This window comes from Ruditapes philippinarum, unplaced genomic scaffold (assembly GCF_026571515.1).
Source record: "Ruditapes philippinarum isolate M1 unplaced genomic scaffold, ASM2657151v2 ctg2104_1_1_1_1, whole genome shotgun sequence".
In the NCBI taxonomy this organism is placed as follows: domain Eukaryota; kingdom Metazoa; phylum Mollusca; class Bivalvia; order Venerida; family Veneridae; genus Ruditapes; species Ruditapes philippinarum.
The window spans coordinates 118,760-134,445 of record NW_026860666.1 but is presented as its reverse complement, the minus strand read 5'-3'; the positions used below and the strand labels follow the sequence as shown (position 1 = coordinate 134,445).

General features: G+C 32.0%; 1 protein-coding gene and 1 non-coding gene across 2 annotated transcripts in view; one reads left to right on the top strand and one right to left on the bottom strand.

The window, feature by feature from the left end:
• Positions 1 to 2,073: 2,073 nt before the first annotated feature.
• Positions 2,074 to 2,146, bottom strand: Trnat-agu (transfer RNA threonine (anticodon AGU)). The gene has a single exon. It is a non-coding gene; the product is annotated as a tRNA-Thr (tRNA).
• Positions 2,147 to 2,361: 215 nt separating this feature from the next.
• LOC132712977 (spermidine synthase-like) overlaps positions 2,362 to 15,686 on the top strand; it is a 28,348-nt gene continuing 15,023 nt past the window's right edge. Inside the window, exons 1-2 of the mRNA XM_060695419.1 lie at positions 2,362 to 2,582; positions 7,740 to 7,860. Of these exons, the coding sequence (XP_060551402.1) occupies positions 2,452 to 2,582; positions 7,740 to 7,860 (252 nt within the window). The 5' untranslated portion in view covers positions 2,362 to 2,451. The remainder of the gene's footprint in view (positions 2,583 to 7,739; positions 7,861 to 15,686) is intronic.

Here is a 15,686-nt window from a genome sequence, read left to right as displayed (position 1 = left end):
CCGCAAGTTAAACCTAGAAATACATGCTTTCTTAAAGCATATATAAATACTTGCGAAATCTCTTTAAATCTATCTTTTTTCCATTCAAAGAATGACCATAGAAAAAGGAGGTAAACATTTAAGAATATACCCATTGACCATAGAAGATAAACATTTAATATTGTGAGGAATTCAAGGTATTTCAATTACGCATGTAGGAAATGTCATGGAAAAAGCGTGCATAAAATCCCTTTGATATTATAAAAGAGCTGCTATAAGGTTATAAAGCCTAAAAACAAATTGAAATTTTACACATACCAATTAAGTAAAGCACTTAAAATGAAAAAATCTGCCAAGAATAATAACGAATTATACTCAGAATTACATGTTATTAAATATCTATTTTTGTGCGATTCTTAGCTTGATTTGGTACACGAATCTGGAAACAAATATTTTCAGTCTCGTCATCTGACACATGAGGTCACACCGTGAATGGATCTCTTCCGATTTTTTGCGAATGATTCGTTATAACTACATTATGACTTACAAACGGAACTGGACCGAGTTATATGGTTACAGTATCAGACATCTACTGTGAAAAATAGTGATATTTTATATTTCCCACCAGCAAATTGTATTTGCACCTGTGAAAATCCCGTACATTTTGTCATTTAAAAGCGATTCAATACACATTGTTCGTTTCAATACACATTGTTCGTATATAAAATAACTAAATTTGTGTAAAATAAATCATATCTGCAAATGATAGAAAAATGCATATCAATTACAGACTCGCTCTCTAAAAAAACAAATCAAAACAAATCTTATTTCTTAATTAAATAAGTGATGTGAACAAATCCGTGAACATTTACCGAATTTCATTTTCGATAAATCACGGGCTTTAATTAAAGGCATGATTAAAGGCAAATTATGCCTCAGAAATCCATATATATATTTTTTTTAATGTCAAACATGTGTTTAATTATATTTTAATAATAGATTTAGAGCATGGCTGAGGAAAGTAGCGCTGAACATGCAGTAATTGTGTCCTAAATGTACCAAAATGTAAACAAAGTAGTATTTTGACCTATATACAAAATACTAATTCACTATAATTAATAGCAAAAGAAGTAGCCTAGGATTCAGGCGTTGATAGTTTTTGCTTATTTATCTTTTTTTTTTTATTCATAACATATGCGCTATTCCGTATTAGTTCTTCGTTTTGATAGTATCATGCAGTGTCGATTTGCCAAACAGAAACATAACAAAAAATCGACAGACTGGAACCCAGGCTACAAAATAAGCAAAGAAGGTTCAATTATATGGTAAATGAGTATTTTTTTGTAACTGTAACAAGATACCAAAAATAAAAAGGTTTTGAGGAATAAAAATGATAGAATTTCTGAGGCAAAATTGGCCTTTAAAGTCCGTGTAATGATAAATTAAGCAAAACTTTGCACTTCACTACTTATTACTGCATATTTGCCTTAATTAAAGTCCGTTGTTAAATTACTGTTGCACTTCACTATTTATAACTGCATATTTGCCTTTTCGTGGCAAAATATACCAAGGAGACAGAATTTTACACATAAAAGAACACAATAAATATAATTTCTTCTCCTTGATAGGTGTAAAGTTAAGTGACATAACAACAGGCATGCACGTATAATGCCTCAGAAACATGTTTTACATCCTTTAGAAATGGCAAACAAATTTTTTATTATGTTTACATAATGCTTATATAGGTGCATGATATAGACGCATAAAAAATAACAAAATATATACAGCGCTGAATGTGAAAATATTTGTTTTCATGTAGCAAAATGTAAACAAAGTATTATTTTGACTTCCATACAAAATACTAATAACTAGATCTGTACTGATTGCAAAAAAAATAAAACAAACACAAAAGAGTGTTCAAATAATTGGCTAGAGTTAGCTAAATGTAGCCTGTCCTTTTGGAAACTATATAATGTACAGGATACCAAATAAAAGAGGTTTAAGGTTGAAAATAATCAAATGGAGACTGGACCTTTAAGACATCACAAGGTGAATGATAAATAATTCTTGTATCACTTTTGCATAAACCAAAAAAGGCTCCAGTGGGGATCGAACCCACGACCTCCTGTTTACTAGACAGGCGCTCTAACCACTGAGCTATGGAGCCAGTTGACTGCTCTGAGGCTCAAAATTAATAAATAACCATATTTTCTTTTTAATACAAATAAAATATGTTAGCAATTGTTTCAAACTTACCTAAAGTAATAAACTTGTATCATTCATCCCTAAATTTTGCTTAATTTTAAATATTTTTTTGTACCTTTAATGTTAAATGCAAAACGGAAGTACACCTGTAAAAAGATCAATATCAGTGAAGCGCTTAAAATTTTCAAGCGTCCAAATCATTGACAAAGTTGTTAGCGAGCAACAGAGTTAAATTCCAAAAATAACGTGTTTCAAAGTATTAAAAAGATGTCACAAGTTGAGAATGGGTGGTACCGCGAAATGAATGAACAATGGGAAGGTTACAGTGTAGGGTTAAAGATAGAGAAAGTGTTATTTGAAGGAAAATCGCAATATCAAGACATTCTCGTTTTCAAAAGGTATCATTTGATTTGTCATTTCATTAGAAATTTATTTAGATCTAATGCATAATTTGAAAAGTTTTTATTTTAAAGATTCTGATTAATGCAAAATGAAAATATTTACTAAAATTAAATTGGAGATATGTCAGCAGTATCACCACTGCCATTTAATCCAACTGCTGAACTAGGCAGCAATGGTCGTGCAATATTCACTAAGGATATTCCGATATGGTTATGGTATAGCCCAACAAATTGTGCCCTTTAGGGCTTTTTTATATAGACGATGGTCGCCCTTAGACAGACATCTATGAAATATCAGATTATTAAATGGGTCTGTCTTGCCGTCGAAATATTGAGACTAGGTTACGGTAGTGCAATATATCAGACGTTACAGGCTTGTTATAGTTTATGTGGATCAAGCCTGACGTCTAGAGTGGTTTGACCAATGCTCGGCGCATACCAATGCTTGGCGTAAAAAAATATTTCTTTAGAATATCTGAAAATGTTTCAAGTTATCTCCCCGATTTAGGTCACTGGTGCTTTTATTTATATCTTCCACCATTTTATCCTGGTGCGGTTCACTGCTGGTGAAGTCACGTGACAATGCTTATAGCAGACGAACGACCGTATGTAAACAGCAACATATAAAATATACATGTACATTGTACTTATCAATTTAAAATAAAATAATACAAAATTAGGCAAAGTCTATGAACTGGGAAGTTGGTTAAGAAATCGTTTGTTTTTTCCATTTTAAAGGTGTCATTCGGATTTTCATGCACCATACCAGGATCCGTTTCCACTCAGAATACTTGACTATTATTATTAATCTGAAAAGTTGCTATTTTTCGTTATAGGAATACCCCGTCTATTATCATTGAGTTACATTAAAAATGGCGACGCCCAACTAGAACTGACACTGAAAATTTCATTGATAGGTGTAGAATTTTATATATGTATTCTTTAATTGTTTTTTTATTTGATTTTCTTTTAAATATACACGTGTAGTCTATAGCAGGGCAAGCCAAAGGTCGGGCTGGCTTCACGGTCCCAGTCTTTGACTACCCCGTATAAACATCAATTGATCTATTTTTGTCTATTACTGGTTAAGTAAAGCACTTTGCAGATTGATTCCAAATTTTTTGAAAGGAAAAATATATTGGAACACGCTGACGGTGCATGGGCAATTTTTTCGTTAAAAAATATTCTGTTCGAATATTCTGACTCAGTTAAACGTTGCATTTGAATTAGCCAATCAGATTTTGCACACTGTTTGGCAGCCAAATGTTTTTTGGCGGTGTAAGGAATTTAATTATATGAGAGGATTTAATGATGATTTTTCTGATGAGACAGTTTAATTAGTTTGTCAAAAGGTATTTATTTTTCAGTTTTGTTCATAAATAGGTCAAAATTAATGTAAATACACTCTGTCTTAATTGTTTTTACGTTCCGCCTGATTTTCTGGCGGAATGTTCTATGGGTTTTTGAGGAATTTGGATATGACGTTGCTTTGCCCAGAAGCAAAAATATCACAAAGCGACCTCATATTTATAGGACTATGGTTACCGTTGATTAGTTAAATCAAATTGAAACATTTTTTTTTACTAACTAGTGATTATTGATTATAACATGGCTGTATAATTATTTTGTTCTTCTATTCGATTATTGCTTAATAATTAATAAATCATTGTTTTAATTTAGAATGCAAAAACAACACTTGTAAACATATTTGTATTGGTTGTAAATGTAATGTATGTTGATCACGTTCGAATAAAAAATGTTAGACACCGATGCATAAATTGTATTGAATCAAAATATTGAAAGAAAGTGTCAATTAAAAACCTCATAATTGTTTGTTGGAAATTGGCAGTATACACATTGCCCTGATAAATATATATGCTCTATCTTCTCCAAATCCCGCCTGCGTGAGGTGTTAAATTAAGGAATTAAACTAACATACATGTACAAAATGTATATCTTTTTCATACATGCAATTTGGAAGAGTTTGTTTTTTTTTCTTAAAAAGTTCATACAATAATATAATTTGCAGTGCATATATTGTGTAATACACTATAAATTTGAAAACATTTAAAAAGCAGTTAATAGGTAACTAGATGTAAAGTATTGTATTGAATCTCTCACGAGTAGATGTGTAACAAAACAAAATTTAATTAACAGAATTCCAGATTTTTATGCCCCCACAGAGTGGGAGCATATAGCGTTGCACTTGTCCGTCCGAGTGTCCGTCCGTCAGTCCGTCCGTACGTCCCGAAATCTTGTGAACGCAACTCCTCTTAAACCGGATGGTAGATTTTGCTTAAACTTACAAGGATGAACAACCTTAATGTGTAGATGGTAGTAAAGGAAGGAATTTTCGCTGCGACCAAATTTAACAGAATTATGGCCCTTTGTTGATTTTTTCACTAGATCTATGTAGAAATTTTGTGAACGCAACTCCTCTTAAACCGCATGGCAGATTTTGCTTAAACTTACAGGGATGAACAACCTTAATGTGTAGATGGTAGTAAAGGAAGGAATTTTTGCTGCGACCAAATTTAACAGAATTATGGCCTTTGTTGATTTTTTCACTATATACTATGTAGAAATTTTGTGAACGTAAACTCCTCTTAAACCGCATGGCAGATTTGCTTAAACTTACAGGATGAACAACCTTAATGTGTAGATGGTAGTAAAGGAAGGAATTTTTGCTGCGACCAAATTTAACAGAATTAAGGCCCTTTGTGGATTTTTTCACTATATACTATGTAGAAATTTTGTGAACGCAACTCCTCTTAAACCGGATGGCAGATTTTGCTTAAACTTCACAGGGATGAACAACCTTAATGTGAGATGGTAGTAAAGGGAGGAATTTTCGCTGCGACCCAATTTTAAGAGAATTATGGCCCTTTGTTGATTTTTTCACTATATACTATGTAGAAATTTTGTGAATGCAACTCCTCTTAAACCGGATGGCAGATTTTGCTTAAACTTCAAGGGATGAACAAACTTAATGTGTAGATGGTAGTAAAGGAAGGAATTTTCGCTGCAACCAAATTTAAAAGAATTATGGCCCTTTGTTGTTTTTTTCATTATATACTATGTAGAAATTTTGTGAACACAACTCCTCTTAAACCGGATGGCAGATTTTGCTTAAACTTCCAGGGATGAACAACCTTAATGTGTAGATGGTAGTAAAGGAAGGATTTTTTGCTGCGACCAAATTTGACAGAATTATGGCCCTTTGTTGATTTTTAGTTTTCAACTTGTGGCACATGTAGTCCAAAAAATATTTGACCTAGAGTCATAAGATTGACAGAACAGTGGCGTGTGGGGGCATCCGTGTCCTATGGACACATTTCTAGTTTTTTTCATAATACTCAGGTATTACATTTTTATGCCCTCACAGAGTGGGAGCATATAGCGTTGCACTTGTCCGTCCGAGTGTCCGTCCGTCCGTACGTCTGTCCGAGCCAACATTTGATTATTATGAGCTTCATTCTGTAGTTAAATAAAGAAGATAATCTCATAAAATTGAAAATTAAGAGCTATTTTTTGTTTTTATGAGCTTATTTTGCTCATGGACGTTGGTCCAGGTGGTGTTTATGAGCTCATTTGCCTCATAAACATCAAATTTTGGTACGTACGTCCTACCATCCGTCCGTCTGTCCCGAAATCTTGTGAACACAACTCCTCTTAAACCGATTGGCAGATTTTGCTTAAACTTCCAGGGATGAACAACCTTAATGTGTAGATGGTAGTAAAGGAAGGAATTTTTGCTGCGACCAAATTTAACAGAATTATGGCCCTTTGTTGATTTTTTCACTATATACTATGTAGAAATTTTGTGAACGCAACTCCTCTTAAACCGGATGGCAGATTTTGCTTAAACTTCCAGGGATGAACAACCTTAATGTGTAGATGGTAGTAAAGGGAGGAATTTTTGCTGCGACCCAATTTAAGAGAATTATGGCCCTTTGTTGATTTTTTCACTATATACTATGTAGAAATTTTGTGAATGCAACTCCTCTTAAACCGGATGGCAGATTTTGCTTAAACTTCAAGGGATGAACAACCTTAATGTGTAGATGGTAGTAAAGGAAGGAATTGTTGCTGCAACCAAATTTAAAAGAATTATGGCCCTTTGTTGATTTTTTCATTATATACTATGTAGAAATTTTGTGAACACAACTCCTCTTAAACCGGATGGCAGATTTTGCTTAAACTTCCAGGGATGAACAACCTTAATGTGTAGATGGTAGTAAAGGAAGGATTTTTTGCTGCGACCAAATTTGACAGAATTATGGCCCTTTGTTGATTTTTAGTTTTCAACTTGTGGCACATGTAGTCCAAAAAATATTTGACCTAGAGTCATAAGATTGACAGAACAGTGGCGTGTGGGGGCATCCGTGTCCTATGGACACATTTCTAGTTTAAAACGTATTGAATTTGATAAAGGATTTTATCACAGACTTTAATTACTGTAATTAGAGTCTGTGATTTTATTATTTTATTACATATGTGATGACAATACACCATAGAAAACAAAGTTTGTCATTTGGGTAATATGTATTTAATTTAATAACATTTGGCACGATTATCACATGTATTGTTGATTTTCCATTTAAAGACAGGCATTATTTAACTATTTAGGTATGTGATTTATTTGTTCTTTGTTAGTTGATAAAATAACCAAGTTTTCAGATAATGTATTATATATAATATATTATTATGATTGCATCAAGATAAACCTTATCTTATCCATATTACATACATTTGTAATTATAATAATAGGCATATTGCACAGGAAAGGGTGACGAGATGACCAAAAAGGTGACGAGTTGACCACGTGACGAGTTGAATCGAAATTGATACAACCATTTAAACATTAATAAATGCCTTTATCATATCAAATGTCACAATGATAAATATAAATCATTAGAGGATTTTTTTTCACAATTATTTGGACTGAGGACAGAGCAAATCCCTGGCTTGAACAAGTCTTAATAGAGTAAAATTTGCAGACTCAGAACTCTAGTCCAACCAATTGGAGGAGAAGTCCTTCCTTTATTTTTGCACTATTGTTTTGCTTTCTGAGCTTTTATACATGCTACTCCACTGTCTTTGTTTTGGCTTGATAAACTTACTTAGTTTTGATCTAATTCTGTTATTTTTCAGTTCATCATTTGGGAATGTTTTGGTATTAGATGGCTGTATACAATGTACTGAGCGAGATGAATGCTGTTACCAGGAAATGATTGCACATTTACCACTTTGTTGCCATGCCAACCCAAAAAATGTATGTATATTAATATCTATAATCAATTACTAATAAGTTAACATCAACATTTAAAGTTGCATGCCTCCAGATGAATAAAATATTTTCAAGAAAAACAACCTTAAAAAGTACTAAGATTTATAAAAAAAATAGGTAAAAATATCAACGATTCAAGTAATAATTTACATATTACATGCGCCTCTGTGGTTGAGGGGTTAGTGTCGATGACTTCTAATCCAGTGACCTCTCTGGCGTGGGTTCGATTCCCAGGAGATGCTTTGGTAGTTTAGCACAGAGGAAGGTAGTCTGGTACTGTTGTAACTCTCCAGGAACGATGGTTAGGAAACTACCCGTCTATATGACTGAAATACTGTTGGGAAAAGGCGTAAAATGAAACAAACAAACATATTACATGCCATAAATGACTGAATCACTGTGTGACTGCTTGCCTGGTGAAAAAGGCTGATTAATTTATGTCCTAGCAGATTTAAGGGTAACTGGTTGGGGCAATCAACTGGACACTCTGAAGATTTCACAATTTTAAAGCTAGACACATGAAAATTTTGCACAGTACAGCTTGGTTCTTCTCCAGTCTAAAGTTTACGTTTGTTTATATTTCCGTTAATTTCCATATGTAACAAATAGCACCTATTGTATTGTATTTGCTTTTCATAATAAGATATTGCAATATGCACTGACTGTATGGCAAATTCACAATTATAATCACAATACAGGGTTGACTGTATCATTGCACAAGTGGTGTTTTACATGACATGCATGATAAGTCAAAATAATATGCTTAAAGATTTAACTTGTTGAGGTACATCTGTACAATGTTTAGAATTTTTCAAAGTGAAACAGAGAATTTTCACAAAAGTTTATCAATTTAGAGAAAGGCCTTTATTTGGCCACCCTCTGAAGTACAGTAGTGGTTAACTCAAGTGGCGTATTTAGGTTAGAACTAGATGTCATTACATTGGCCCATATTTAAATGCCTAAAGTCAAGGGGTTGATAAAACTTGACCTAAAATGACATGTCATCAAAAAATGTCTAAAAACAAAGCTACAAACTAATAAAAGTTGACCTACTAATTGATAAACTAAAGGAGTAATGGGTGACATGTACTTTTTGATCTTACAATCTACATAAGTGTATTACACACAGACAATCGTAAACTTGAAAAATTTATAAAGCAGTATTTTTCGTGCTTTAAATTTGGCCTCACTACCCTCTTCACTTGTAACCCTTATAAGAGTGTGTTGATTTTATTATCAAAATTTCACTTTTAATTAGAAAGGAAAAAAAAAGATAATTTTAATGATTTTATAAAATAATGTTACGAAATTCATTTCACTTTTGTGAAAAGCTTTGTTTATTCACTTTTTTCGCTTAAAAGTAAACCATTTCTCTATGCTGGTAAAATGAACAAGTCAAGTCCAAGTGAAAGCAGGATTATATTTATTGCAGTAAATCAAAATAATGCATCATTTTATTCTCTATCAACAGTCAAAACCAAAGTAAAATCCTTAACAACTTCAACAAATACATTTCTGCAATTACTAACTAACTCAACTCAACCAACTCCAACTCACTCCAAAACTCCTCAAAAACTCCAAAACTAACCCAGCTAGAAAAGTTCCCAGCTTATATACCCTTCTGTCCCAAACCAAAATCGCAAGCTAACATTGCAAGCTTGTCACAAGCTTGCTGCAAGCTTAATTTGCAAGCTTGCTACTGGCTAGTAATTGGAACCTTGCGGCAAGCTTGCGATCAGTTATTTAAAAAAAATCTGACTGCAAACTAGTTAATATTTAAGCTTGCGCAAGCTTAATCGCAAGCTTGCGCAAGCTTAATCGTAAGCTTGCGCAAGCTTATTTGCAAGCTTGCGCAGGTTTATCTGCAAGCCTGCACAGGCTAAGTCGCAAGCTTGTGCATGTATAACTACAAGCTTAATGTATAAGCTTGCGCAAGCTTAATGTATAAGCTTGCGCAAGCTTAATCGCAGGCTTGCAAAAACTGTAAACCCTATTTGGAAAGGGAGCTGCTACGTATAACAGTCTCTGAATCCTATATAACATGCAAAAAAAAGGCATTAATTACCATGATAAACTTATTTAATCATAAATTGTAAAAAGAAGCTGATGTTAAATTTTTCATATACTAATGTTTTCTTCCAATTACCATGGTAAATAGTCCAGCCTTGATGGAATGACATTGAAAAAATCCAGCCTTATTCCAGCATCCCTGAATGTTCTTAAAATGTAAAATTCTGGGATGGAATTCAGCACAGGAATGTTTGGGGTAGAATTTTTATGAGTTTAACATGATCACATATTTCTTTCACAAAATTTAATACATATCCATTAGTCCAAATACAGAATAGAACAGCGTACATTCACTATAACACAAACAGTTTTTTTCTAGCTGCAGGTTTTGGTAGGTTCTTGTTTTCTTAGAATCCAACACTTTGTTTTAAGCAATTATTTTGCTCTTAGTCTGTCAGTGACAAACTATTCAATCTTAAATTTGTTTTAAATGTTTCTGATTATTTAAATTACTATTTCTTTTATCGGTGTCCATTTTTAGTCCTCTGCCAGTGTTTCCTAGAACTTCTTATGGTTGTGCTGACCTTTAAAGATAAAATTCATAATTAATTAAATACAGATGCAGTAATGAACTATGTTTTATTGCATAAATGCAGTTATATTACATATCTTTTAATAACATCGAATCTAATGTTTCAACAGTATTAACTATTAAATATTAACTATGCTTATGCATTTTCAAAAAATACTAAAGCAATGCAATATATCTTATTTCAATGTGCACAAATGTTTAAGAATTTCTCTGTATGAGAATTAAGTAAATTTGTGACAATATTGTAAGGGACTGTGAATATTTATCAAATAGTTTACTTGCAGGACCTTGTAATGAATTTATCAGTTTAAAACAAATAATGTTTTATGACAATATGAACATTAAACTAGCATAATTTATTGACAAATGAGGTAATACTTTTCAGTCAATGCTTAAAACTTACCTGCCAGGATTCCTGAACTTGCCTGAGCCATTCATATTTGCTGATTTTATTTGTTTAGATAATTTCCTGATAAATGAAGGAATTAAGACCATGATATAGGACATTCTGAGGCTCTAGGACTATTTAAGGCACTATAAGGAGGTTTATACCTCAAGAAATGATTTATTTACTTACTTTGTTTATCCTGGCATCAAAATGGCCGATAAGAGTTGTCTACCTTGATTCAAAACTTTAAATGCATTTATTTTCATAAACATATACAAAAACTTATCATTTTACATGTAAGAACAAAGAATGTAAACCTTATTTACCTAAGACCTAAGTTACTTTCCAAATAATTAGCTGGCATTGCTGTATTTCATAATAATGTTGATGACCAGTATGACCTCTAAGTTTGTCAGGAGGGAAAATTCAAATTCCTGGCACTTGGAATCTTTTTATATCAATAGTTCATTTTTCTAAGCTATAACCATGATTGTTTTTGGTCCAGATCTTAAGTGCATCAAGTTAAGCATGTAATCCAAGTGTTAATTGCATATTTCGTTAGTTGTTAACTTTGTTAATTTACATTTTCTAAATTATTCCTGTCAATATGGCTGCCATTTTAAGAAATTCCTGTCTTTCCTGCCAGACTGCCAGGCCAAATGGAATGTTATGATTGGTCAATTGTGACAGTCCTGGCTATTTCAGAGTCTATATAAGTAGCCATGACAGGCTGTGTTCAGTTTGCATTTTGGCTTTAAATCCTGACAGTCGCGAAAACTAGTGACAAAAGCATTTTGTATATTTTCATGGAAACTTCTATTGTTGATCTAGCAAATTTAGTGCTCTTCAGAGTTGAATAAAGAAATTGTGAAATTAACTTTTTATCAATAAAAGTTGTTATTTGAACAGTTTTTGACTTAGCTTACAATTGGTGTCAGAATCAGAGGATTAAAAGAACTGTTTACATTTTTCCTTGAAGTGACCTTGAACTTGAATGATATCATTTAATACCAAAAAGAAATAAAACTACGCAAAAGTAAATTAACAGTAAGGAACAAAACAAACAAATGTCAGACTCTGAAATTCAAATAATGTTTGCAAGTACAGGAGAAGACAACAAATCAACTCCACATGCTAATATGAGACAAATAAGAATAATAAAACAAATTGCTGATAGTGAATTAGATAGAGGCGGTGACAGAAATGATATTAAACACCAAATTCCAGCCCTAAGGCTGAGATATTTTGGAATACCTGTTTACATTAAACAACAGTCCTTTGAAGGCAAATCACCTAGGGATGTATCAAAAATCTACCACAGTCCCAACTTGGATAACAAAGCTAAAACATACTTAAGGATATAGCTATTTATGCTAAAATGGTTAAAAGTTATTATTGGTTACATTTGAAGTTAACTGTTGATTTGTTATAAGTTATGACTGTTAAATAAAAGCACCAGAAGCTCTAGAAGGACATTAATATTAAATAATAGTGATTAATTATGTTTTGATACAATGGTTCAATAGGAATAATACGAAGTAGAGCATCAGAAAGACATGAACAGTAATTCATTCAGCTTAAATACAAAAACAATGGTAATTAATAAACTATGGTTCTATGAAATTGAAACAATGTAAAGTAAAGCAAAGATTGGAATTAGCTGTAATACATAGTTACCGTATACATGTACAATGGTTCAATGGGATTGATACTGAAATGACAAGATTAATGTGAAATTTTGGAAGTGAATCACAGAGCTCTGTGTGGTGTTGTTGAAATTCATAGTTGAAAATGGCCTGATCAACCATGTTTCACTATGTGGATTATGGTTATTTGCGAACCTTTTTGCAATTATACATTGCATCGCTTTAACCATTGGAATTCAAAACCATTGACAGGCAGTGGTTAGGAGTGAATTCCTGGTAAGTGGTTTCAGTATCTATCTCTTGGGTCTTTTGGAACTGTACTCGGAAATGATAATTAGTATTATCATCGGAAATGGTTATCTGAATTTGCTGTAATGCTGTGAACAATACACTTTATCAAACATAATAATAAGGATATCTTTGGAATCAAGTAAAAATTTTAAGAAATTAAAACTAACAATGAGTGAAAGCTTACATGAATTACTAGACATATAGATGTGTGACAGAGACATTGGAGAAATAATACAGATAAATGCATGATAAAAAGATGTTCAGTTACCCACATCTGACAACTACTACTTTCTTTAAGTTAACAGATAAAATCTAGTCCAAACAAAACTGTAAGAATGAAAATAAATTACATGTATCTACACTTTAAAGCCTGCAGGATATTCATTTAATAAGGAAATGATGCTGACATTGTATCCATGCTATTGACAACAAAGATGTTTCAACTAGTGGTGTCCTAACGTAAAAAAAAATGTGACAGAGAGAATCAACCATACAGAAGAAAAAAATTAGAAAAACAGACAGAAAACTTTTAGAAAGTATTTTATTTCTTTTAAGAGGGGGAGAGTGTAAGGGACTGTGAATGTTTATCAAATAATTTACTTTCAGGACCTTGTAATGAATATATCAGTTCAAAACAAAATATGTTTTAAAACAATTTGAACATGAAACTAGCATAATTTATTGACAAATGAGGTAATACTTTTCAGTCAATGCTTAAAACTTACCTGCCAGGATTCCTGAACTTGCCTGAGCCATTCATATTTGCTGATTTTATTTGTTTAGATAATTTCCTGATAAATGAAGGAATTAAGACCATGATATAGGACATTCTGAGGCTCTAGGACTATTTAAGGCACTATAAGGAGGTTTATACCTCAAGAAATGATTTATTTACTTACTTTGTTTATCCTGGCATCAAAATGGCCGATAAGAGTTGTCTACCTTGATTCAAAACTTTAAATGCATTTATTTTCATAAACATATACAAAAACTTATCATTTTACATGTAAGAACAAAGAATGTAAACCTTATTTACCTAAGACCTAAGTTACTTTCCAAATAATTAGCTGGCATTGCTGTATTTCATAATAATGTTGATGACCAGTATGACCTCTAAGTTTGTCAGGAGGGAAAATTCAAATTCCTGGCACTTGGAATCTTTTTATATCAATAGTTCATTTTTCTAAGCTATAACCATGATTGTTTTTGGTCCAGATCTTAAGTGCATCAAGTTAAGCATGTAATCCAAGTGTTAATTGCATATTTCGTTAGTTGTTAACTTTGTTAATTTACATTTTCTAAATTATTCCTGTCAATATGGCTGCCATTTTAAGAAATTCCTGTCTTTCCTGCCAGACTGCCAGGCCAAATGGAATGTTATGATTGGTCAATTGTGACAGTCCTGGCTATTTTAGAGTCTATATAAGTAGCCATGACAGGCTGTGTTCAGTTTGCATTTTGGCTTTAAATCCTGACAGTCGCGAAAACTAGTGACAAGAGCATTTTGTATATTTTCATGGAAACTTCTATTGTTGATCTAGCAAATTTAGTGCTCTTCAGAGTTGAATAAAGAAATTGTGAAATTAACTTTTTATCAATAAAAGTTGTTATTTGAACAGTTTTTGACTTAGCTTACAATATTTATTACCCAGTATGTATTTTTTCAAGAAAAGATGCGGAATAGAAAAGTATTGAGATTTAATAATATACCTTTTCAGGATTAATACTGCGTATCATTATTAAACACTGCCGCTATTTCTCACAGTCAGCACTTATGTCCCAGCCTGCAAATTATTTATGTATAATGTAATTTTAGATTGTTCCATTGAAAACACAACACATACATGTAAAATAACAAATGATTATGATTGACCCTGTTTAGCTGTACAACTTAACTACTGATTGTACCATTTAGTCCTATTTAATCAAATTGATTTAATTTGTTTAATTTGCAGGAAATGAAAAAGATCTACTAACATGCCATTTAAACAATATAAACAATCATTAAAAAGAAATCATTGAATAATTTATATTTTACAGATTATACATGTATAGATTAAAAAGAATTATAAGAAAAACAAATGCATGAAGTTGAAAATATAAAAACAACCTTGATCTCTTGTTACAAATGTTTATAATTTGATATATAACCTGTTTCTGCATTAATGTAACTTAAGGTTTATAAATACCTGATTCTGTTGTATATCTCCTTGTCCCAGGTGATTCTGATTGTTATCATACCAATACTTAAACACTTTAAATGTTAAACAAAACAATATCTCCAAAACTGCTAAAATATCAAGTACATCCTCTGCTCTCTTTGCTGACCCAGATATCTTAGAATTCAAATTTTACAACAGTTACTGTAAAACTGGACAGGTCTATCATTATGTAAAGCAGGGTTAATCTACTCATCATTTTAACTTTCATTCTTTGAGCGTAAAAGAAAATATCAAATAGCTAATAGATATATAGATTTTAAAAATCATTACAAATTTTTGTACAAAAAGATTGCAATGTCCTTCTAGACACATTCTGCATATGAAATTTATAATGTTATCTCTCCCCAAAATAATCACATGGAACAGCCTGATCTGTCGGAATGACCAGGGAGTAAATTAGTCATGCACAGATGGTCAATGAATTTTATCAAGGCTCTGATGTGTGTAGCGTAAAATCTCAGTGGATGTAGTATTTATTTTCCTAAATAAAAGCAATATATATTGATTAATTTAATATAGAATATATATGAGATTATTTCATGCACTGTTTTTGTTTTGTTTATTTATTTATTTATTGTTATCCAAAAACATGAATTCTTAGAATTTAAAAATGGCAAGCAATGCAATCCCATCTTGATTATTATAGTGTCTGAATGATTGAA